The following is a 25471-nucleotide window of genomic DNA, read 5'->3' as shown; positions in this document are numbered from 1 at the left end:
TTGAAGAACATAACGTTGGAAAACCGAAAAGTGTTCGTATATCCATGATGTATGTAATGGCTGATAATATTTATTCACTGAATGGACTCCACAGCAATAATTTTTTGATCTTTTAAATCGAAAATGAAAATTCAGTCAAGACTTCCACAATAGTATTCAAATATCAACAAGAATTCACAATGTTACACACACTATGAGCCCAAAAAATAGACTTGGGTTACACAATAAACTATAAAACTTTAAAGGCAATGACCTGCAATTGTTTTATGATTTGGCGCATTTTATAAGACTGAATGAATATTAGTGTGGTCAGAAGAAACTGCCAGGAAAATGCGAAGACAAAGCAGAATTACATCGGAAAACGTGTTTGACCGTCAAGAAATCATATACTCCAGAACACATGAGTGTTCTAAAATGCCGAGTACAACACTTTAAAATGAAAATACCTCTTTTCCTAAATGTAAATCATTACGGCAACATGTGCAACGTCGTTCATGTTGGAGGATCTATCTGTAACTAGTGACTCTTGGACAGAGGAAACCGAATAGCAGACATTCTCAAACCACGTAAATTAAGAGTCAGAATTTTTCTTACGCCTTTTCCTCGAAAAATTTCTACATATTTAACAAACTCCTCTGACATTGTTTTAGCTCCACCAATATTGCAATTTGGTACGCATTGTGGGTCTTGCTTTGAGCGCCAGAATAGTCAAGAGTTTTTTTAGTAATTGGTTTCCAGAGTTGCTGCTTTCGCTCATGAGAGCCACAGCAGATATTGCTTATTTCTCTCATAATTTCAGCATTCGCACGTTTAATTTAAAATGTGATGTGAAATAAAATAATGACAAATAAAGTTATCTTTGTTTAAAGATAACTTAAGGCAATATACCTCCCAAGACATTCCTTCAAGCATCAGAACACTTTTTTTGTAAAAAAAAAAATGCTTTTAGAAGGTGAATCTTTATCTATCCCTCCTGCGTCCCAAACGCAATGGAAAAGGGGGAATGGCTACAGCAGACCTATAATTTTTGTTTTTGGAGCTGACAATAAATATTCGTATCCGATATTACTGGGGCTAATGTTGCTCACCACCCACAAGTTACAAAGATCGGCTGCGGATAATTATTGTAATTTTTTCCCCTCCAATTCCCGGGGCCTCTCCTACCAATACTCCAAAAAGAGAGACTTTAGAATTATTTTTCATCTCTTGTGAAATTGCAAGTCTGCCTACGATGAGTTTTGCGCGTTTTGTGTGTGTGTTTTTTTTAAGCAGGCGATGCGCCTCCATAATCTGTTGACACTAAAGCATCATCAGAGTTCTTGATTAGCTTAGCAGCTTTGATCTGGTATTTTTGTCTATCCTTGGATTTGTCCAGCTATTCGAGGAATCACATCACTTCGGCAGAATACAGAGAATTTAGTCCTAAGAGGGGGAGGGGGAGGGAGAGGGGCGGGGGTGTTTAAAGCAAGCCAATAAAGTGTTCTGGGAGGAATAAAGATCAGGGCTACAGTAATGTTTGAGAAGAGCGGGAAAGACATTGAGAGAGAGCTCGATCAATCAGGTAGGGAGTTTTTTCAGCCTAATCCAAATGATGAGAGAAGAGAGAGAGATAGAGAGAGAGAGAAAGAAGGAGAGGAGAGAGAGAGAGGAGAGGACGAGGAAGAGAGAGGAGAACGAAGACTACTTATTGATACTACGAAACAAATGAAAAACAAATTAACGAGAACTTGAGCTCGGACAAAATAGTAAAGTGACAAAAACATTCCAGCCAGACTGAGAGAGAGAGAGAGAGAGGAGAAGAGAGAGAGAGGAGAGAGAGAGAAGAGACTACTTTGTTGAACTCAATGTAAAAAAAATTAACATGAATCGAGGTTTGGACAAATAATAAAGGACAGGAAGCGAGAGAGAGAGAGAGAGAGAGAGGAGAGAGAGAGAGAGACGAGAGGTTTGAGATCGAGAGAGAGAGAAGAGAGAGAGAGAGGGGGGGCTACTTATGTCAGAACAAATGAAAAATAAGTAGTGAGAATTGAGCTAGGACAAATAATATACACGGATTAATATGTCTCAAAGACTTGTTAGTCCATCCGAGGACACATCATCTACTCATTTATCTCTAAGAGCAGGCTTTACTATTAATTCACAGTGGTCTTAAGATTTCACTTAATTTTCTTTTAAACCCTTTCACACTGTTGCTGTTTACAACTTCAGGTGGCAGTTTATTCCATGTGTCATATATTTTGTTTGTAAAGAAGTTCCCACAATGAGATGTGTTGTTTCTCTTCAGTTCTACTTCCATCCATTATTTATTGTTTGGGTTTCGGTTTATTTGAAGAGGTTACTGTCTACTATTGTTAAGCCTTCCTCACAATCGTCGTGTTTGTAAGTCAACATGTTCAGGCTCTCTAACCGTGTTTGGTAACCTATTTCCATGACGGATGGAACTGACTTTGTGGCTCTTGCTTGTACCCCCTCCAGTCTATTTATGTCCTTTCTTAATGTTGGTGACCAAAACTGTACTACATGTTCAAGATGAGATCTAACTATTGATGTGTAGAGCTGCAGAACCGTTTCCTTGTTTCTGTATTTGAACTGCATCTTTGTGTATACCACTAGTTTCTGTGCCTTGCCTTCTTTTCAGTTTTCATACACTGTTTTGTGGATTTCAAGTCCTTGGTAATGATGATTAAAAGGTGATCTACTTGTTCTACACTAATAATGGCATTACCAAGCAGCATGTACTTGGCATGAGGATTGTTTTACTATTTGTAACGCTTTACACTTGCCCTAGTTAAAAATTATTTGCCATCTTTTTGACCACCCTGCTATTTTCCTTAGATCATTTCTTAAACTTTGCACTGTATTTCTGTCTGCTGCATTTACACCTAGTCTGTTGTCATCTGAAAATTTGGCTGTCCTAGTTAAGCCTACATTAATGTAAAAAAAATATAAGAGCAGGCCAAGGACAAAACCCTGAGGAACTCCGCTTGTCACATCTGCCGATTCTGATTTATCACAATTTATTACAACTCTCTGATTTCTATTAGTTAGCCAGTCTTCGATCCATTCTGCAATTTCTCCTGCAATTCCTAAACCTGTAACTTTTGTCATTAGTTTCTTGTGTTGAACTTTGTCAAACCTCTTTTCGAAATCCAAGTAAAGTATAGCTGTTGCTCTACTACTGCCGTAAATACCAGACATGTTTTGGAAAAACTCCAATTAGTTTCAAAGGCAAAGATTTCCTTCTTGATATCCTGATATTTCAACGACAAAAAAGAAGTTTTAAATATATTAACGAGAGAGAGAGAGGAGAGAGAGAGAGAGAGAGAGAGAAAAGAGAGAGAGAGAGAGAGAGAGAGAGGCTAATTATGGTAAAACAAATAAAAAATAAATAACGAGAATTGAGCTAGGACCAGTAATAAAGTGACAAAAAGATTCTACCGGAGAGAGAGAGAGAGAGAGAGAGAGAGAGAGAGAGAGAGAGAGAGAGAGAGAGAGAGAGAGAGGGCAGCTTTAGGTAGAATAAATGAAAAATAAAATAACGAGAATTAAGCTAGGCAAATAGCAGTGACAGAAACATTCCATCAGAGAGAGAGAGAGAGAGAGAGAGAGAGAGAGAGAGAGAGAGAGAGAGAGAGAGAGAGGCAACTTTAATAAATGAAAAATAAATAACGAGAATTAAGCTAGGACAAATCAAATAGCAGTGACAGAAACACTCCAGCGGAGAGAGAGAGAGAGAGAGAGAGAGAGAGAGAGAGAGAGAGAGAGAGAGAGAGGTTACTTATGGTAGAGCAAATGGAAAATAAATCTTAAAAAGTGGGCCACGGACAGAACCCTGAGGAACTCCGCTTGCCACAGCTGACATATTCTTATTCTTGATCGTTTATTACTACTGCCAAATGCCTCTTGGAGTTTTATCAAAACTCCAAGAGGTTTGATAGGCAGGATCTGTTTTTTCTGAAGCCGTGTTGACTGTTTAATAACAGGTTATTTCTATAAATGTGATCCACAATTTGATCTGCAATTAAGGACTCATATATTTTTCGAGGGACTGACGTTAGACAGATTGGTCTCTAGTCTATTGGCTCTTCTCTTGGACTTTTTTTGTAAACTGGGGGCACGCTACTTAGTTTACATCCTTTTGGTGCCCTTTGCTGTTCCGCAGTTTTTCTGTAGAGTTTATATAGCTTAGCAACTATCTCCTCTTTTAAAAACACTTTAATTCCTCTTGGATGAATCCCATAAGGGCCAAGAGATTTCAACTAGTTTTTACTTTTTTAATTTTGTTATTAATGTCTTCTGTAAATATTATTTTGTCAAGAAATTGCACCCCATTATACTTAGTACCTGGCTTTGGGATTGAGGTGGTGTCTTCAATTACGAAAACGCTAGTAAAAATCTTATTAAATAATTCTGCTTTTTCCAAGTTTGAATTCACTATGTTTCCTCTATTGTCTCTTAAGGGACTTATGCTATTTTTTTAAATTGACTTCCTACTATTAACGTGCGCAAAGAATTCTTCTGAATTTTCCTTACAAACTGATGCAACATCTTACCCTCATTTATCTTTGAATTTCTTACTAATCTGTCCACCATTCTAAAGAGATCTTTATGCCTGCATGCTTCTTCTGGTTTTGGGTGTGGATTCATTGATTTGTGCAATCTGTTACTTTCTCTTATCTTATTTTAGATTTCTCTGTTGAACCACTGCACTGTGAATTCAGTGGTCTTGTCGTACATCATATTTTTAACATACTCCTTTAGCTCTTTTTTTTTTTAGCTTTTCTCGATGGTAATGTCTCTTTAGGATCTTCTTCTCTTTTATATGGTCAACATTGGTTCTAAATATAATTTTATGGTCACTTTTGCCTAGATTTGCACCTACTAAAGGTAAAACGCTAGGTTACCTTCTGTTGATAGGACGATGTCTAGTATGTTGTTTCCTCTAGGAGAGAGAGAGAGAGAGAGAGAGAGAGAGAGAGAGAGAGAGAGAGAGAGAGAGAGAGAGAGAGCTACTTACGGTAGAACGAAAGAAAAAGAAATAACGAGAATTCAGCTAGGGCAAATAGTTAAAGGTCCAGAAACATTCCAGCGGAGAGAGAGAGAGAGAGAGAGAGAGAGAGAGAGAGAGAGAGAGAGAGAGAGAGAGAGAGAGAGAGGCTACTTGTCGTAGAAAACATGAAAAATATCGAGAATTGCGCCTGGACAAATAGCATTAGTAGTGAGAGAAATATGCAGCGGTGAAAAAATGAGACATGGAGAATCCCTTCATGATTTTCTAACGTTTCGACGTCAAAAAATATTTTGTCAATATAGTATTAAAGACTTTCCCCTTTAAACCATTTAACAACAGAAAAAGAATAGTTCGAACACAACTCCAATCTTGCATTTTAAACACATGAACATACCATTAACAAATACACACCTCAAATTCATATAATGTGATAATGAAGTTTTATATAAAAATCCATTAAACTTAAAATATATATAGTTACACATGAAAAATTAAAACCTGAATTACCGACGAGATTAGTGATTAGAGACAATGTAAAATAAAGAGAATAAAAGTATTATATGAAAGCTAAACAGTAAATGCTTAAAGAGAGAGAGAGAGAGAGAGAGTGCAATGATTGAAAATTTTACTTACCAACAGTGCCAGGTAAGTACGGACAACTGGTGACGTGGTTGAAGTTTTGACTTTGCATCTCTTCTTGGTCGGTTTCCCGATGGTAGAAGTAATTGAAGTTTGACACAATAACGGGTACTGGAAGGGCGATCGTAAGCACACCAGCGATGGCGCATAGTGACCCAACAATCTTACCCCACACACCCACAGGCCTGCAGGGCAAGACAGTGTTACAATGGGAAACAATAGGAAGGTCACGTTAAACAAAACACAGAAATGCCGGAAGCGTTCTCTTTCACTCGAAACGCGACTCGGGCATGACCCGTTACCTCAAGCTCTTTTGACTGATGATCAGGACCCGGGTGAGTTGCCTAAGATCTGTTTTGGAACCACAAAACAGATCCTCGATTTCACGGTTTTCAAATAATCTTCGAGTGATGATAATGTCAAGATATTTATCATCTCCAAGATAGGTTTGCGGTCAAAGAAAACGCTTAATAACATTTCTGATGTATGGTATTGGGTGAAAACATAGACTTTCTAGCTTATATAGTTTCATTATCTATTAAATATACTGTGTAAATGATATAAAATGTACAAGGTGGTACAAAATAACAATAACTTATCTTTAAACTCTATGCTTTCAAAAAAACAGAAAATTATCTTTTTAACACGTTACAATTAAGTCTCGGTGCTAATTAGGAAGGCAAATACAAAGAAAGTATTATAACTATGATTGAACTAATTTAAAAATCAAGTTCGAGTTGTATATATACATTATATATCATATTAATTATATATCTTTAATATATATATTATATATATATTAATATATATATAGATATATATTAATGCGAACAAACTACTAATTACTTAATCATTAGTAAAATGGCCTACTGAAAATGTCTGAGACTTTTCCATTAATACTGGCATAAAAACACCAATGATTTGAAAAGGGTTCTACTTGCTCTTTTTAACTATTGAATAATACAAAAAGTTTTGCATCAGTGATCATGAAAAAGGACACCTTATAACAAACTATACTTTCACTCATCTTGTCCAGAGGCGAGTAAATCTTAAAAACTACTTTCGGCGTGAAGTCTTCCGTTTTTACTGGCCATAATAATGTTGTTCTAAAGTTTTGTATCTCATATCCGTCTTATCATGAATGACATAACAGTTATGGCTTAAAAAAAAGGTGAACTTCGAGAAACGATATGAAGAAGAAACTAGCAAAATTTATTATGGTCTTTATAAAAATGTTTACCCAATTTATTTCGTGAGATCTTGACCAATATCCATGAAGATTCCAGTCGACTTCAATCGGGTTTTAAAGATATCAAAATAACATCTCTGTTACGTGAACTAGAAAGGAGTATGTACGTTTAAAGAGTGAAAACAATTGAGGAGAAACACTTTCACGCAGATTGTGTTTTTTTTTTTTTATTTAATATATCACATTTCCCTAACTTGGGAAGAACATTTAATTACCATTATCCGAACTTCTGTATCTTTCCCTGAATCAAACAATTTGGTAAAGCAATAAGTTCAGATTTGCTTACGGCTGTCCAATGAATACTTTGTGGAGTTAACGCATCAGTCTAATTTGAGAGTCGCGCCTGTAGGTGGAGGCATTTGCCGCTTGTTTTTCGGCGCATTCAACGTTATATTCCCATGATCGGTCTCTGTATTATACGAAAAGGTCAAGCAAACGACTGAATACTAAATCCCTGTCATAGTGCGAAATGGTAGACTCGTTTCTGGTCAGGAAAAGGCAGAAATGGGACGTGATGCCAATGAAAGTATAGACATAATGTGCCTGGGTGTCCAGTTCACTCCACGAAAAGTGGCAAGATCTAACATTTGTTCTGGTGTCTATGGACTCTGGCCGACCAAGCATAAAAAATGGAAAAGTCGGCCATAACGCATCATGTAGACATTCTTTCTATGTATCTATTGAAGTGACCTAGTTCAGAAAAAAAGAACAGGCAGGATAGGTTGTCAACTACTTGCTCACAATCTTAATTTCCTATAACTTCAAGAAAAAGAAATCATACTATTCTCAAAATTCCCTGGAACCCTATTTCTGGGGGATTCTAAGTTAAGATTCAGGCAAACCAGGATATGCGAATAATTATCTAAGGTAAATGTGAATACATATCTCGATATATTTGATCTAGCCTAAACAAAGTGGCATGAGAGAATGCGCGTACTACAAAAGAAACAAGAAAAAACTAAGCTATTAGGATAAAAATAATCAAGATCATAATAAAAACAATGGAAAGATCTGCCTGGTTTTAAGCAACAACAGAGAAAACATTTAGGGTTTATTGTGTGTTGACAGACAGGAAGATAAAGAGAGGCCAAGAGAAAAGGCTTCGGTGCTTGCAGGGATCAAAAATTAAAAAGAAAAGCAATTTAACAAAATTAAAATAATCATATTGAAAACGTCAATATATAATATATATATATATATATATATATATATATTATGATATCTATTATATATATATATATATATATATATATATATTATATATATATATATACATGTGTTCGTGTGTTAATATCTAGATATGCAAGGACATACACACACGCACATGAATGCATATATATATATACATACTACATACATATATATATATATATATATATATATATATATATATATATATATATATATATATATATATGTATATATATATATATATATATATATTATATATATATATATATATATATATATATATATATTTCAAATCCTTCTACAGTGGTGCAAATTGAACCTATATCATTACCGCCTGTCCTTTGCAGGGTTCAGCTATGGTTAAAAAGGAGGGGAAATATAACTCAGTATTTGGAACTTAATCTTTAATAATATATAAAAGTAACCAACAGTGCCAAAATGCCTAGGTGAGAAACACTATGAAGCCTCATCATCACAGGTGGGAGAAAGCTTTGTTTCTTTTCTGATGCAGGGTGAATTAGGCCGCCTAACCAAACACTCTGATCAATAGGCATTCACCTGGAACCGATAATATTTATGCTTACGAAAGGACTCGCATTGTACGTAGGATGATATTTTCCTGTATGTTTATTGTGAATTCTTAAGTAACTCAATATTTTACATAGAAAAAAAAAATCCTCAAAGGAAATGTTTACGATACTGATAACATGCTAAATGCATATTTGCGCTCACCCACAAATGAATTTAAATAAATGTGTATATATGTATAATATATACAGACCGACAGATAGATATACACACAAAGTGTCTGAGTGATATAATGTGTCAGATATACATGCATGTTGTTTGTACGTATTATATGTCCAAATATGCCTGTTTAGGCTTGAGGGGCTAGCTCCAGATAAAACACATAGGCCAATGATACATACACACTTCAACTGCTAAATTATGGATGGACGTCCTGTGCAGTAAAACTTCCAGAATACTAGGGTTTTGTGCTCCTACACAAAGACTCACCGACAGCACGTAGAACCGGGTGCACATACTCTTCCAGTCCCCTCAGTCTTACATGCATTCTTGGAGTTCTTCCTAGGCGCCACGGCCCTTCCTGTCCAGTGCCATTTTGCGTCTATCGATCCTTCTTTCTTTGGGCCTTCCTCTCCTGCCTCCTAACACTTCTAAACTATACTTACTTCACCAACCTATCCCTGAAGACCCTTTCTTCATGACCAAGCCATTTCGAAAAGCCAATTTTTGTATCGTACTTCGTGTAGCTCTACATTTGTCAACAAATGAATTCTTGCTCTAAGTATAGGACGTACAGAATTTATTTTAAAAAATCCTCTCCTACACTCACACCTTGGCTTCCCTAGACAATGAAGTTTCTCTCCAGCCTCAGCATTCACCCTGCCTTCTCCACTTGCACCAAGCACTCCATCCGCAAAGATATTAAACACATAAATTACTCTACCTATACCTACTAGTATAGTATCTCCAATACAGGCTTCACGTTCATAGTGAAAACTTCTAACAACTCTTAGTAATGTAGTTTTGCACCAAACATTTTGAACACCATCGACAAAGATTCACTATCAATATTATTGTAAGCTTTTTCTAGGTCCATTATATGCCACGCAACGTTTTTCCTTTACTTTTACAGTACGAATATAACTGATTCATAAGAAAACTTGATCCGTGACCTTCTTTCTTGCCCAAACTCACTGTTCTTCCATTTCCCAGTCAAAAAACCCTGTCACGCACCTTTCTTAGTATTCAGTCACAACTTTTACTTTTATACATCTGAACATTTATCCCTTTCATCCATTCCTTTAAAACCGTTCCCTCCCCAAACATACACACAGATAATATATATATATATATATATATATATATATATATATATATAGATATATATATATATATATATATATATATATATATATATATATATATATATATATATATATATATATATATATATATATGGATGTCTGCAGAGAAATATAATAGTGAAAAGCTAATTTTCATAATGTATGCTTATCAGCAATATATGCGTATTGGCATGCATTGTTCTATTCCTCTTCTTAAGCAATCTTGTTTACTATAAATCAAGTTCCTTTTGATCCAATGCCCTTTCATGCCATCTGTCTTTCCGTGTCTTCCTTTCCTTATTTCTCCGATTTCTTTCACATTATGAGCTCTCTACACCAACCTACCATCCTCTATTCTTTGCTCCATGACCAGGCCGCATCAGAATACATTAATTCCTCGTCTTTGTATACTTGATTCTCACCTTGTCATCATCACTTCAATTCTTCTTACACCAAATATCCTGCAAAACTGCACCTTATCCACTTATACATTCCATCTTGGCATTCTAAGCACTCATCAAATTCTCCCTGTAGAGGTAGTGCCGTCTGTGCACTGCATGCGGGGCACTGCCTAAAAGGTCTTTGCAGCGTCCCCTCGGTCGCTACCTGCAAGCCCTATCATTCCTTTTACTGTATCTCAGTTCATATTCTCCTTCCATCTTACTTTCCTCCCTCTCCTGACACCTGCTCCATAGTGCCACTGCGAGGTTTCCCACCAGTTAAACCTTTAAAACCCCTGAGCTCTCAATTTCCCTCTCAACGCTAAAAAACCTAATTGATACACACACCTTCCTCGTCTGAACTCGCCCTACTCTTCCCCTATCAATCTTGAGTTCCGCTGTCATCTTCACCTTGACAAAAAGGAACTGTGGTTCCTCTTAACCAACGCTCTGAAACTTCTCCCCAATCCAGGCATTCATTACATATCAAGGACATTCTCTATATCACACTTCACCATTATGCCACAACTTCCAAATTCTTTTCCAGCCAAGCATCTCTTCATTGACATCTTTACATCTTCACGATTTAAATCAGCCCTTTTCACTTTGGCTTCCTTCAAATCAGCGCCTCTTCTATCCTCCTCCATCGACTTAGTATCACTCCATTTGAATATTTAAATCTGCAATCTAGAAGCATATTAACCCTAATTTGCTTTCACTTTCGCTACATGAGACCTCTTTTCCCTCCAAAGTTCTTTGTTCCTTTGAACCAACCCCTTTCAACCTAAGTTCCTTGCTGAACACATTTATTTCTCCATAACTCCTCCACCTCATTTCCTAAAAAGCTGCATACAAATCAACAACACCTCTCTTTACACATTGCTTACATTATATACATATATATATTCACACATTATATGCATAAAAAAAATTTAATGTTCCACATGCATATATATAATATATATATATATATATATATATATATATTATATATATATATATATATATATATATATATAAAACCCATATAGGTAATATATAACTTTTGACCGGCAAGAAACGGTAAGCAGGCTTCATAGGGAAACCCAAGTAGGGTGTCTTACAAAAGTTGCTTCCTTAAAACATTTTTTTTTAAGTTGTACCAAACATCAACGGGAAATTCATAAATAACTTCCAGCTTTACGAGACGCGTGTCATGGGACATTACCATCTGTGACTTCTTCGGAATTCATCGCATTGGAATGAAGTGGTAGACACGAGTACATTACTAAAAATATAGTATGTATGGCTGGGAGGTAATTATGTTTCAAAAGTCTTACTGATCAGATGAAAGAAAATGTGTTCAAAATCAAACGCATATCTACTCCTCATCTCTGTAACTTCATAATTTTCAACATAAAACTTTTATTTTCTCATGACAAAATAGGAGTTTTCTGGTCATTCTGCAATTTCTGTTTTCACTTATCCATCGCTAGTTCCCTTTACACAACTCCCTTTCTGACATTCTGTAATCCCTTTTGATCATCAGATGAGCAATTTTTCCTTGTCTCTCCATGAAAGGATTGTTGTTTTGACACACATAACTCTCAGATCAAAGCACGTCATTTTAGTGAGGTCATAAGCCTATATGTCCTTAGTCAGATAGGTTTCGCCGTTCCTCAGCCATCCAGCTGATGGGCCGGAAACTTGCTATTCCAAAACCCCCCTTCCACCAGTACTCTTGCTTACTTAAAATTTGCTAACTGTTACACCTTGCTGCTACCCTTGTTTGCTCTTATATCAAGACTCAAACTGTTGATCTAAGTAAATGAAAATGTAAAGAAAATAAAAATATCACGGGACCAGATCTCAATTAGGTAGTTATTTTAAATTATAGGTTAATCTCTCTATTATTTAATAAACAGGGGGGGGAGGGTATTTTAATGTTAACCGGGAAAAAGACTACATGACAACAAGTGAAGTTAAACGTTGCTAGCGCTACATTCCCTGACGTTTGTAGTTTTCATTCTATTTTGTAGACACTCCTTAAAAAACCGCCATCATAAATATATCGTCAGTTCAGAAATTCGAAGATTTTCCATTAATATAATAGTAATAGAAAAAGTATTCCACACTAAATGTTTAGCAAAGAAAGATTTGAATGATAAATAGGGACAGATTAAGAATTCTACTATATATATCAGTATAAGTTTTGCTTTCATGAAGTGTTTGACGTTACATCAATCACACTGGTAAAGCCCCATGAGACTCATCTCACTATTTAATCAAACAAGTCCCAATTCTTCAAGATATTCTCTGATACCGCCTCCAGCTCTTTCAAAGTATACTCAATGTCCTGTTTTTTTCAAATCATACCGTAATTTTATTCATTTTAACTTTAAAAAAAAATAAAACATTAAAGTTGCAATACACCGTTACTCTCCTTCACGAATAAAATCATGCAAAATGCCTATGAAAATTGACGTGAAAGTTCAGCGGTAATCTTTAGCGTTCACGAAAATGCAACGCATGAAACAATGATTAATTAAATTAACTGAAAATAAGACGGTCTTCATTAAAGATTACTGGCCCTTTCACTGTTCGAAGTTGATAAAATTTGCGTCTTATTTAACAATATGACAATTACAGAAACAGGAGTTGTCCTCAAAGATAATGAAAAAACTAAAGCGAATTTCCATTCGAAATACTTAACTAAGCGAGCAATACAAGAAATATTGTCTAGGGCTAAAAACTACAACACAACTGAAAACAGAATGCTCTTGTTCTTGATGACACATCAGACATATGATACAAATCTCATACGACACCGTCTCATTGTGGACAAGCAATATATATATATATATTATATGTATATATAATATATATATATATATATTATAATACTATTAATTATCTATATATTATAAAATTAGTCTATATATATGAGTTTATAGATTATATAGATATGATATATATAGATAGAATTTATATTACAAACACATACATATACGCACCAACAACACACACACACACACAAGATTGCGTGAGAACACAAATTCTGAAAATGGTATTTATCAGAGTGGGTGAGAGCAATGCATTTATGGCGTATAGAACAGGCTCACATGACCTGTGTGTCAGTTCTTACCAATTTAATCAGCTTACAAATTAAGTTTCTGAATAAAGCAAAGGTATTCATCACCAATAACTTTCTGAACAGATACAAAGCACGAATTACAGTGAAAAGACACGAAGAAATAGATATTAATTTGATATTTACCTGGACATTTACAAACTCAGTCACCACATTTCTTTTACACAAGATTGAAGCAAGTTAAAGGCCATGAGATGCAATTAAAAATGAAATACTCGGTTTCATCCAGTAATACCTATTGCCAGGTGAATCACGTGAGGCGGCTACAACAGATTTGTCTCCTAAAATTGGTCATACAACAACGATCAATGCTAAATGAATCTAACGGGAAATTTTAGATGAAAAAAAGGATGGGTGGGTGGGTGGGTGATGGCTGTTGGATACAAAGGAAATCACAATATTTCTGATATGGTAATTTTATGGTGGTGCACTGTTCGATTACTATTAACACTAAAAAGGTGAAACAATTGAGACAGAGTATAGTGGTCATTTGTAGCACACGACGAAGGTATTTAATGTACGGTACTGAATGACGTGGAGGGGTAGGGGGCATCATCTCACATATATTATGCAGGAACGAATGAAAAGAAAGGGAGGGGCGCTGGAAAATAAATTCAAAACTACTGGCCGACTACTATCGAAAACACCAAAGGTTGCAAAACCCTCTCGAGACTAGACACAGAAACGGATAAAAAATCAGATTTAGATATTTTAGTTCTACACAAAAAGAGATAAAAAGCCACAAAAAAACTCAAAGGTAAAATTAAGTAAATAATAATAATAATAATAATAATAATAATAATAATAATAATAATAATAATAATAATAATAATAATATCTTAAGACATAAATACTTAAATGCTTTTCTCGAACTACTGAATAACCTAATGAATGATACATTTTATGTAAAATCTGGAATTTCTAAAGGGCGGCTTGATCGAAACATACCTAAAGAATATAGGAAGAGGAGAAGTATATAATGGATTCATATTTGGTGATTAGTGTCTACATTTCAAATCACAAAGAAAACCTAACTGTTGATGTTTGAGGGAAATAGACCACAGTAGGTTAAATAATTAAATTATAGAATGTCAGGAATTATAAAAAGTGGACATAAATATAGAGTTGGTGAACAGGAAGCATTATTCTAGACAGATATGACACACATAAATGAGAAAATAGTTGCTTGGTAAAGAGTACTGAGCTTAAAGCTACAAGAAAATTGTTCTTTTGGTGGAATATTCCTAACCAGAAGATGTTAGCTGGCAATATATTGATGTTTTTCCAATGGCAGGAGGATACAAAATAGGTGCAGAAAATTTTTCAACTATCCTTACAAATCTAGCACCTTCATTAAACATAAAGACAAAGCAATCACAGCTAAAAACTTGAATATGAATTGCCGAGTAGTTGGCGACCCATGGGATCATAGATTTTGTAACTCCTGAAGAGTTTGGTTATGCTAGTTCTCGGAGGCATCCACTTTGGAGGGCCCAGTCTTCTAGAAACAGAAACCTCAGTTACTCCAACAGGCTTCGACATTTAGAGCATTTAGGAAAATTATGATACCATAACCCTCATGATCTGGAACGAATAAGTGATGAACAATGTTATCATTGCCAGTACGTTCCGCTTCAGTCAAGAGGAACGCTAGGTGAATTATTCTACGACTGATGAAAACGATAGTTAAATCTATGGATATTCTGAGCACAAAGGTTCAAAATCATGATGGTTACAGCATCCTAACCTCTTCTGAGAAGCTTGGGACCTTTTGAAAAGTAATATTCTGGATTCTCGGCCTTCCAATCCTTAGGGTCTTCGACTACCCAAGCTCTTGGGTGCTGCCGTCTTCTAAGTTAGGAATTGGATCCTTAATACATAAGTATGAAAAGGCTACATGGACTCAGTATGAAATAGTTGCATTGGAGAGAGGAAACAATGAAAAGGTCTACAGTTACCAGTGACGGAAGTGCCTTGATACGAAACATGGTGAAGTACAAGAAATGTTAATATACATTCCGTGGATATTTTAGGAAAAGGGGAAAAAGGAAGTTATTGAACCTGAGATTTATCCCAGTGGAGAAAGAACTTTGGATGCAAAATGTGTGTGGTACTTTGAACTTTGTGGAAAAAGTGAAAAGAAGTATAAAAGTAGTAGCTTGTACAAAAAGATATTAGAGATTTTAGTAGAAACAAGGCATAAAGCGGTCAGTATATCAAATTCTAGAACAGTTAGCAGCTTCTCTCTACTCTAGAGATAAATGAACATTAATATGCATCTTTTTCAGTTACTCAAGTAGTATTTCATATCTAGAATGTGATAACAAGTTTTGCGAGTGCAGGCCAGCTGAGAGACAGACCTAGATGAAAAGTACAAAGTTGAAAGCATGCTCTTATGTCTTACTGTCAGTATATAATGTAATAACTACCTGTTCTTCTTAAATACTGCAAAATTATTATATATATATAATATATATATATATATATATATATATATATATATATACATCTATATATTAAAAGGATGTTAAAATATGATTTGTTGAAATCTTTCGGTTTCCTTTGTTGACACAGGTTCAAACTGTCCGTGCAAGAAATTTTTCCATTCTTGTAAATAAACTGCAAATGCTGAGAGAAAATCTAATTAAGTAACAAGAGTCAGTGATACCCACTTGAAAGTAAACACTGAGATAAAATCCCAAGTGTTTGTTGGGTTAAGCTGTCTCATAATAAAAAGAATGGGTAAAAAACCATGCAAGCTTCATTTCTATTAGAAACTTAAATTTACCATTGAGAGCTGATTGACATACGTGTGATACAGGTAGTGTACACGAAATTGTTGTCGGTTAGGTCAGTCGTCATAGATTAGTCTCCAGAAAATGTGTGGGAGAGAGAGAGAGAGAGAGAGAGAGAGAGAGAGAGAGAGAGAGAGACTAATGACATAAGATTAAGACAGGTTGTTTCCTGGCCTGGGTTGGTGGTGGTGGTGGTGGTGGTTAATGTCGTCGTCTACCAATAACAACCCCAGGTTTCGTTTGTTATGCGATCCAGGGAATAGTACAACTCATCTTTTTATGACGTGAAATACTAATAAGCAGTTTACATTACCCCTACGATCATTTTGTTAAATTTCTCAAAATAAATAATAACCGACATACAAATCCTACAAGCATATCATACAAAACCAAATAATAATTATATATTGAAGGTAAGTCATGTATATTTGTGAGAGAGAGAGAGAGAGAGAGGAGAGAGAGAGAGAGAGGAGAGAGAGAGAGAGAGAGAGAGAGAGAGAGAGAGAGAGAGAGAGAGCATTCGTGTATCCTAAACTATATTAATTATCATAGTTTCAGTAATTTCTAAACATTCACTTTCACCGTGAGAGTCCCTTTTCGATATATAGTGATGGCTATTACTAGGGTTTTCATTAATCACCTTATCAACTATAAAAAATTGAGTGGCCTCAAATTTACGATTCATGGAAAATGAAACAAGCTTTCAGGGTGGGAATGAAACTGTTGTTAATGAACCAACAACGCTATTTATCTACTGTTATGAATTATTCATTCCTATATTGTCTTTAGCTGCATGATAATTTTTTTCATATATTCTCTATTTTTTAATATAGTCTTTACTTAGGGCAACGACTCACTGCACTTGAGCACGATCTATATGAAAGAAGGTTTCATATCTATAAAATCAATAAACTGGAGACCCGATTTGAATACGTTGTTACTTATTATACTGTATAGTTAGTAAAACCACGTGACATTTTCTAACTCCAAATATGAACCAGGGACACCACACGAGAAAAGAAGAAGCGTGAAGAGAAGAACGGAAAAAAGTGATAGCAACAACTTTCATTCAAACAAAAACGGAAGTGCAAGAGTTAATTACAAGACCTCTCTAAAACTCACTCATTATGGGAACACATTTTAATTTAACAGGTCTGTTGTTCTTTTAGAAAACTTAAAAAAGGTAAACAGCATTTGACAAAACCAAAGATAAGCATAAATCAGTGTGTGCAATGTACAAGGCTTGAAATAAATAACTTGCTACAGTCAAACACAATCACTAAAAGGAGTGAATTAAATGTTACAAGTACTACGAGAAAAATGAAAGATGATAGATTTAAGCTTAAAGAAAATGAATAAAAGTGTGAGGGAGCTTTCAGCTTCCAAACAGAACAAACAATAAGGAGCAGAGCTTGCATCTTCGGAACGTGTAAAGAAAAGCTTATAGATCTCAAACAGAGAAAAATGCGGAGTAGCTCTTTTATTTTCGTATCACATACGGAGGGGCAACTAAAAACAACTCAGAAATTGGTAAAACGTAAATGAAGAACTAGGTATGGTGTAAAACTTGTACCTTATACGGGGAAAAAATATAAGGAATAAACCTCGAAATTTTAAAAAAATCAAGAAAAGCAAAATGGCCTAAACAAATAATCACCAATAAAAGGAAGGAAATATATTATACAAATGAGAGCACAATAGCTGATCACAGAAACTTCATGCTAAAACGCTTATCGCATCCACATTTGAAATACGAACAGTGCCGAAGCGGGACCCATATTTATCTCAGAGATTTGCATTTCTCACAATCCATAATAGCAAAAGTAAAAGAAAGGAGGCATAAGCTAATAAAGAGAGCGAAAACAACTGAAATTTTAAAAGGGTAGTTGTAAGAACGTTCACTTGAAAACCTCATTCATACCACATAACATATTTCAATGTGTTAAGAGAAAAGATTATTAGAAGCTAAGTCGAAGGAAAACAGTAAAAGAAAATGCGAAAATAAAAGATTTAGTTAACACTTATCAGCTAAATGCAAGCAACACAAATTGTAGTTAAGTCAGTATTAGTAAAAAATATTGGAAAACATTTTCTATAATTATTATAACAATAGATCTCTATCAAGAACCAAGAAGAGCTGTTTCCCCAGATCGCAAGATGAGATATCACTGATAGTACTGCAATTCTTGACAAATTTTCAAAATGTGATATATAAAGAAAAATATCTTTTAGGTCAAAAGTGATTTAAATCTATCAGTTTTGGTAATCTCTGAGCAAGAAATAACTAAAAAAAAAAAAGGCAATATTTCTTTTGGACAGAGCACTGGGAAGGGATTCGCTAGGCTACCATGTGCCATGCAACAGGAAATTTATATAAAAAAAAAGGGAGCGGCCAAAAGGAGGCTCTTTTCTCAGAAATTCTTATATATGTATATATATAAGTATATATATACATATAATGTATATATATATACATATATGTGGTATATGTGAACCGTACGTCATATCTCCATAGCCCACAGTAGTCATGGTGACGACCGCCCACCAGAAGGCATCAGGAATAGACTTGAAGAAGGATTTTTCTGAGCCTGCCTCGGCGAAGTACACAGCACTTGAGAAGAGTACCACACCTGGAATAAGGAACAGACAGACATTGAGGCCTCGCTCCCCAGGGATGAAGGAGAGAGAGAGAGAGAGAGACGAGAGAGAGAGAGAGAGAGAGAGAGAGAGAGAGAGAGAGAGAGAATAGTCAAAATGAAAAGCACGGGATGAATAAAGAAATCGAGAGAGGTCGGGAGATTAGTCCTGGTTTACTCGAATATACTAAAAAACACGGTGAGGTTAACTTAAACGGAGTGCAAAAAAAAAAAAAAAAAAAAAAGTGAAGGGAAAGAGTGAAAGATAATTAAAAGAACGATGGAGAGGGACTATGAGATGATGGACGTAATGGATATAAAATAATCAAAACGCGAACTTAGAGATATAAACATAAAAGTTAGAAAATAGAGGTCTAAGTAAAAGCAACATGACATTTATCCAGGGAACTTAAAAAGATCAGATGGGAGGGGCAATAATTAATAGTTTAGGAGGACTAAAATTAGGAAGAAAGACATTGATAAAAGGATGAGGAGAATGGGGAATAAGGAAAAGGTTGAGAGGAATGTGACAGAATTGGAAGAAGACAGAAATATATATATATATACATATATATATATATTATATATATATATATATATATAATATATAGTGTAATCCTATAGCAATATAGTGTAATCCTATAGCACTATAGACAGTAAGTCCACAAAGGAAACACAAAAAAATAAATCACGACATTTTGACTCCACTTCTGTGATATTTCATCACGATAAAATTAGCGTAAAATGACGGAAAATTGTTCTATATGTTGCCTTTGTGGGACTTTTAATGAATATATATATATATATATATATATATATATATATAATATATATATATATATATATATATATATATATATTGCTACGTGAGTATATGAGGAAATACTAAGGAAGGCCATAGAGGAAACTTGTCCACGACTCCTCCTCTGTGGAGAGGAGGAAGAGGAGGAGGAGGCCGACACTCCCAAGTATATCTCCCACCCATCGGAGAGTCTCCCTGGAGAGAAAAGGCGCTGGGAAAAGGTGGAGAGGAAGAGAATTTGTACAGGTAGTTCTCGTTCTTTCTTTTGAATATATTCTTTTTTTTAAATATTGGTGAATTTGGGTAGGTGGGCTGGAGGACAACAGGTTAGAGGGTGGAAGTGGGGCAACTAACCCCTCAAGAAACTGACAACTTTCAAAGCATCACGTTCAGGATATTCTGCAAATGATGCTTCTTCCAAAATACGAAATCTCTCGCTTACATTGGATCTATACATTGGTGACACTTCTTGCCGTATACCGTAAATGGTATACTCCATTTACACTGAGAACACGAAGTATGTCCTTTACAATTTACGTATTCATTTTATTGACTATGCGTTTTGGAAATAGCAACATTCGCAGAGCAATTTCTCCTTTAGGATTACAAGGTGACGATGTGTCCTTCAGGAGAGGTATGTCCTGTTGCATCATGGCTGGGTACAGCGACAAAAGACAAATCTGACAAAAAGATACCTGAGAGAGAGAGAGAGAGAGAGAGAGAGAGAGAGAGAGAGAGAGAGAGAGAGAGAACTGGAACAGCGGTTTCTTCTTCATGATCACCATCATCCTCATCACCGTAATGTCCTTTTCCTTTGAATGATCCATTTACCTCATGTCTCCATAGCCCACAGTGGTCATAGTGACAACGGCCCACCAGAATGCGTCGGGGATACTCTTGAAGCAAGATCTCTCCGAGCCAGCGTCAGCGAAGTACACAGCCGAGGAGAATAACACAACGCCTGCAACAACAACACAATCCCTGGCGTCACCTCAGCCTACCCATCCGTTCATTCTTTCCTTCTCCTTCCTGCCTCCTCCTCATCATCATGTTCCTTTTAAACCACCGCAAAGGTTCCACCTGCAGTTGGCAACCAAAGCTTAAACTCTTAAATAGCGTGACTCTCCGTGTCATTCTTTCCTCTGGTTGAAATTTCCTTCAATTTTCTCGCTCGTCTTCTTTCCCCATTCTTTTTATAAGGCTTAGCCAACCCACTACGGAATCCATGGGATTCTTCAACTAAACAAACAATTAAAATAAAAAGAAAAAACGACACCAACACAACGAAACGAAATGATAAGGGCAACACAGCAGTCAGCGACAGGGAAGGGTGGACGAGGACGGACAGTAAGGTCCCTTTACGGATGAAAAGGATTAACCGCTGCCTACTCCCTCAAGCCAAATTAAAAACAGTGGCAGGCGAGAAGAAAAAGACAGGTACACAGAACCAAAGGAAATACCACACTATTCTCATCGGGGCATCCCTGATAGAAATGCATCCACACGGCATACGACCAATGAGCAAAGAGAAATCGGACGCGAAAGAGCCATTTTCATGTCATTTGGTCAATGGGCGAAGAGTTTATAAATGAAAGTATACCACTGAAGATTTAGCAACACATACATTCATTCCAGCATGCCAAAAATATTCCTTTTTTTCTACCGATTCCAACGTGACTGTCTCTCCGACAGTTACGGACTTGATGGGAATTGCCTTCCGATCAACAGGTGACGTCATAATACCTCAGATAGTAACAAGTGACGAGATTTCATCTGCATAAGCATTGACAAGAACATTTAGCATCGACATTTCTGTTTTTTTTCACCTGTAATAAAAACCTAATCACGTAATAAGGAAAGTTCCTCTCTTATCGTTACCATGCAGTTAACACAAAGCACATGCCAGGAAAGAAAAAGAAAAAGGATAAAAAGTTTAAATTAAAGGCAATTATAATCTTAATTTCTCATCTCTCAGCTGTGCTTCATGATACTGAAAACTCTCCAGAAAGAGATCACAAAACTCTATATTTAATATTTCATAAATTTTCAGGTAACAGAAATCATCATTCATTTTTATTTGGTAATACACAAAAAGAAGCCTTTACATCATATTGAGGTATTTAATTTACCACTGAATTGATAAAAGCTGTCAGTATAACACGAAGGCGCAGCTGTGGAAGTAAACGATGCAAAAACAATGCATTTGATCATCACATCATCTATTTATATTCTCTTCTTTATATTTTGCTGATAACCTGTTTCATCACTATCTGGCACCAGAAAATCATACAACGGAAAGCTTATTACCGAAAACGTAACCTTCGCGTTTTCTTTGTCACCAAGACTAGACTCTGCGGAGATGTATTGAACATTTTCTTAGAAAATTACGTCAACTATTTTTATAAATTGAAGGAGCCCTGATTTTAACTAAAAGCATTATCAAAGTTATAAGTACTAAAGGTATTACCCAAGTTACAAGTAAGTCTGGCTCTTTTGTGGCTAGTAAAATAATACGTAAAACATTCATGCTACATAAAAGATCATTGTCCAACATGAGGTTCATTTCTTCTCAGTAGCTAACAAATAACGCGTTATATATAATATTATATATATATATATATATATATATATATATATATATATATATATATGTATATAAATATATAATATATATATATATATATATATATATATATATATATATTGAATGTGTAAAAGGTAAAAATACATTTGAATATTTATCTATAATAGATATGTTTATAAATTTAATTATATATGTATATATCTATATCTATATAATACATATATATATATATATATATATATATATATATATATATATATACACACACACACACACACACACATATATATATATATATATATATATATATATATATATATATATATATATATATATATATAATTTATCATTTACATGGGGATGACGGGCAAAGATTGGCATTTGAGAGTTCAATTGCATAATTTGGCATTAATACTGATTTAATTTAGCATTAACATTCTTCGGTAGTATGCGAAAAGCAGCGGTTGCCATATGTTAAAACAAACTACTGTACACACGAAGTTTAAAAATGCCGCGGTGTTAGGTAGCTAAACTCCTAACCAAGCTCCTCCACGGGTAGTTTAGTGTGTGTGTGTGTTTTTTTTTTTTTCTTTGTTATATAATGGACGTTGGTTAGATAGAATGCTGGCATGCTTCTGTCTAGATTCTGAAATGTTTTTTTTTTAGCAACTGAGGCTGTCAAGCCAAGCCCTGGAACACTTCCGGCCATTCAGCTCCGAAGACAGAGACAAGAGGGAGTTGGAGTGACTGGAAAGGAAAATAAAGAGATCCAGAAAAAAGATGAGGATCTAAATGTGGAGTCGGGAGGAAACTCCACCGTTGCACTGAAAAGTAATAGTGGGAGATGTTGGGCGACAAGATTGAAGAAAGGAAGTCGGAATGGAGGTAAACTGAAAGACTAAAAAGTAGGTGCAGCTAAGGGCCAAAGACACACTTCAAACAACCTTTAGTAGTGCCTACAGGGCACCATGTCAAGTTTCATTGACAGCGCCCCTACCCCCTACAAGTTCATGTTTCTATAACAAATGAGGCTTACACGGAAAAGAAGAAAGTGAATCGATGGTCGACTCGTGCTGCTTATCTTACAGAATATTAACAGGAGTTTCCTCATTTATTATCATGTTTGAAACCTGTCGAAAATATCCCAGATAAGTTCCTTCCACACTACTAAGCCATTGAAGTGTATATTCGTGAAGTCTTGGCTTTAATAGGTCAAATCGTCAAGAAAGACCACGTAGTCAAAAAGTATGTAATGCTTTTCATATTATTATAATACATAATTTTATTACCATATTAGTACATTTGTTACAGAATAATACAGGGTGGCAATTTTAAATATTTACCTCATAATCTTTTGTATAACGGAAATTATTTCAGAGTATTTACCGTTTCGACAAAAAATCCAATTCACCTCACAGAGTAGAACTTCAAAGCAGCAACCAGTGTCTTTTTCATTCCAGTATATGGTTCCATAATACGAAAATACATGCCAGCAATGAGGTTATCACAAAAATACTAAGTGTCATACAATAGGAAACTAAATATTCAACAAGATACTGGAGCCTGGCAATCTGATGCCTGTCGGGCTAACCACCCAAAAAACTCCTGTGTAGTTTTTTAATGCTGGATGCCCGGAAGCCAACAATGTTCAAACTGCCTGCCGATTACCAAACGCCCTCTACTTCGACCGGCAAAACGGTCGCGTAGGTTTTTTTTGTTACAGCCTGAGATCGGGAGCTGTTTAACAGTGCCGTTTCACCCGTTCGTGTAGAGTGACTCCTAGAGACTCCTCTAACACTTGAGAAACGCTTTCGAACTGGCACTGCTGTGTAGACGTGACACTAAATAACTTGATATGTTTTGAAAAACTCTCAGATATTCTGACAAGTAACAAGAATGGCAAAAACATAATAGAATTTTTTTTTTTATACAATTTGAAAGAATGGGGGTAAAATTCCCACATTTTACCCGATACTTTTCAGGTACCAAGGACACAAACGAGGAAGTGCGTGCAATGCAGTTAAACCTATGAAAACCTATATAGCTGCATCAGTGAAACTACAAAAACCGCTATTTGATAACAAAAACATAGTCAACCAACTGCAAGTTATGCATTGTGTGTTTCGACAGACCCTCCATCAGGTGTTTCCATTCCTGGAGACATTCTAATAGTTTGTGCAACTGATAAGAAGAAATGAGTTTCGGAATTAGTCAGGACAATGTGATTGCGAGATCTAAAAAATATTTAACTTCATTCGACTATAGAATATGGGTTTGCCAAACGAGACATGCATAAATCCCAAAAGCCTGTATATTGCAGAAATGGCTTGGGTTTCGAGATGATACTAATTTACGTCGGTGTTTTAACTCTTTTCTTCTGCCTTGTTTGGAAAGCTGTTCTCCCCTGTGGTCTTATGGTACTGACTCTTATCTCAAACTCGTGGATAGAGTTATACCATCAGTTTTGTCCATTTTGCCAACTCTTAATGTGAACTTAGAGCAAATACGTAAAATGATTTCAAAATGACCATTGCACAAAAATGTACCACAATGACAAACGTCCTCTACAGTCTTCTTGACCTAAAACAAGGTATTTTTTTTATCACATCACTTGGCAGGCTGCTGCTACAAACAGTGTGTTGTTTTCTAGTATCAAGTCAATACTACTCAGTTTGCTTGGAGTTTTATCTCGGCTACAAATAAAATGTGAAATAGACTGCCCCGTTTAGTTGTAATATTTTCTGATCTCCCAAATGTTTAAGTGAGGAGAAATTTCATTCCTGATCTCTGCTGACGTCTGAATTTAAGTGTATCAATTTTATTTTACATTCTCCCATATTCATCCATTTGTCACATTTTCCTGGAGCTTGTCTGCCTCTGCAGGCTGATTTCCCTTTAAAGCCCTCTTGGGTTTATAGTCTGTTGACTCAAACCATAATGGTTTTCAGTTTAGGATTTAAAGAAAGATAGACAGGACAAATATCCGATTGATATGTCACTTCCCAAAAACTAGTCGCTATAGATTAATTGTTTCATAAATTTCTATTTTATTTTGAAGAGAAAATCACCTTCATTTCCAACATGACAAGGGAGGACTCATTTTGAATGTCTTGTCATCTTAAC

At 35.5% G+C, this 25471-nt stretch overlaps 1 protein-coding gene across 14 annotated transcripts in view; it reads right to left on the bottom strand.

The window, feature by feature from the left end:
* The window catches only part of LOC135217790 (potassium voltage-gated channel protein Shaker-like), a 693892-nt gene that overhangs the window by 25559 nt on the left and 642862 nt on the right, over positions 1-25471 (bottom strand). For 12 of the 14 annotated variants that reach the window (XR_010315194.1, XR_010315196.1, XR_010315195.1 and 9 more), the window contains 2 exons: positions 18827-18956; positions 5645-5835 (listed from right to left, as the gene is read on the bottom strand). Coding sequence is in view for 11 of the 14 variants with exons in the window: in XM_064253828.1 (XP_064109898.1) it covers positions 5645-5835; positions 18827-18956 (321 nt within the window). In the remaining 3 variants the exon portion in view is untranslated. Of the gene's footprint in view, positions 1-5644; positions 5836-18826; positions 18957-20595; positions 20726-25471 lie in introns of all 14 variants that reach the window. The other 2 variants (XM_064253823.1, XM_064253833.1) reach the window with 2 other exon arrangements.

The sequence above is a fragment of the Macrobrachium nipponense genome, chromosome 7 (genome assembly GCF_015104395.2).
Source record: "Macrobrachium nipponense isolate FS-2020 chromosome 7, ASM1510439v2, whole genome shotgun sequence".
Taxonomy (NCBI): domain Eukaryota; kingdom Metazoa; phylum Arthropoda; class Malacostraca; order Decapoda; family Palaemonidae; genus Macrobrachium; species Macrobrachium nipponense.
The sequence above is the reverse complement of the archived record's forward strand: the minus strand, read 5'-3'. Positions and strand labels throughout refer to the sequence as shown.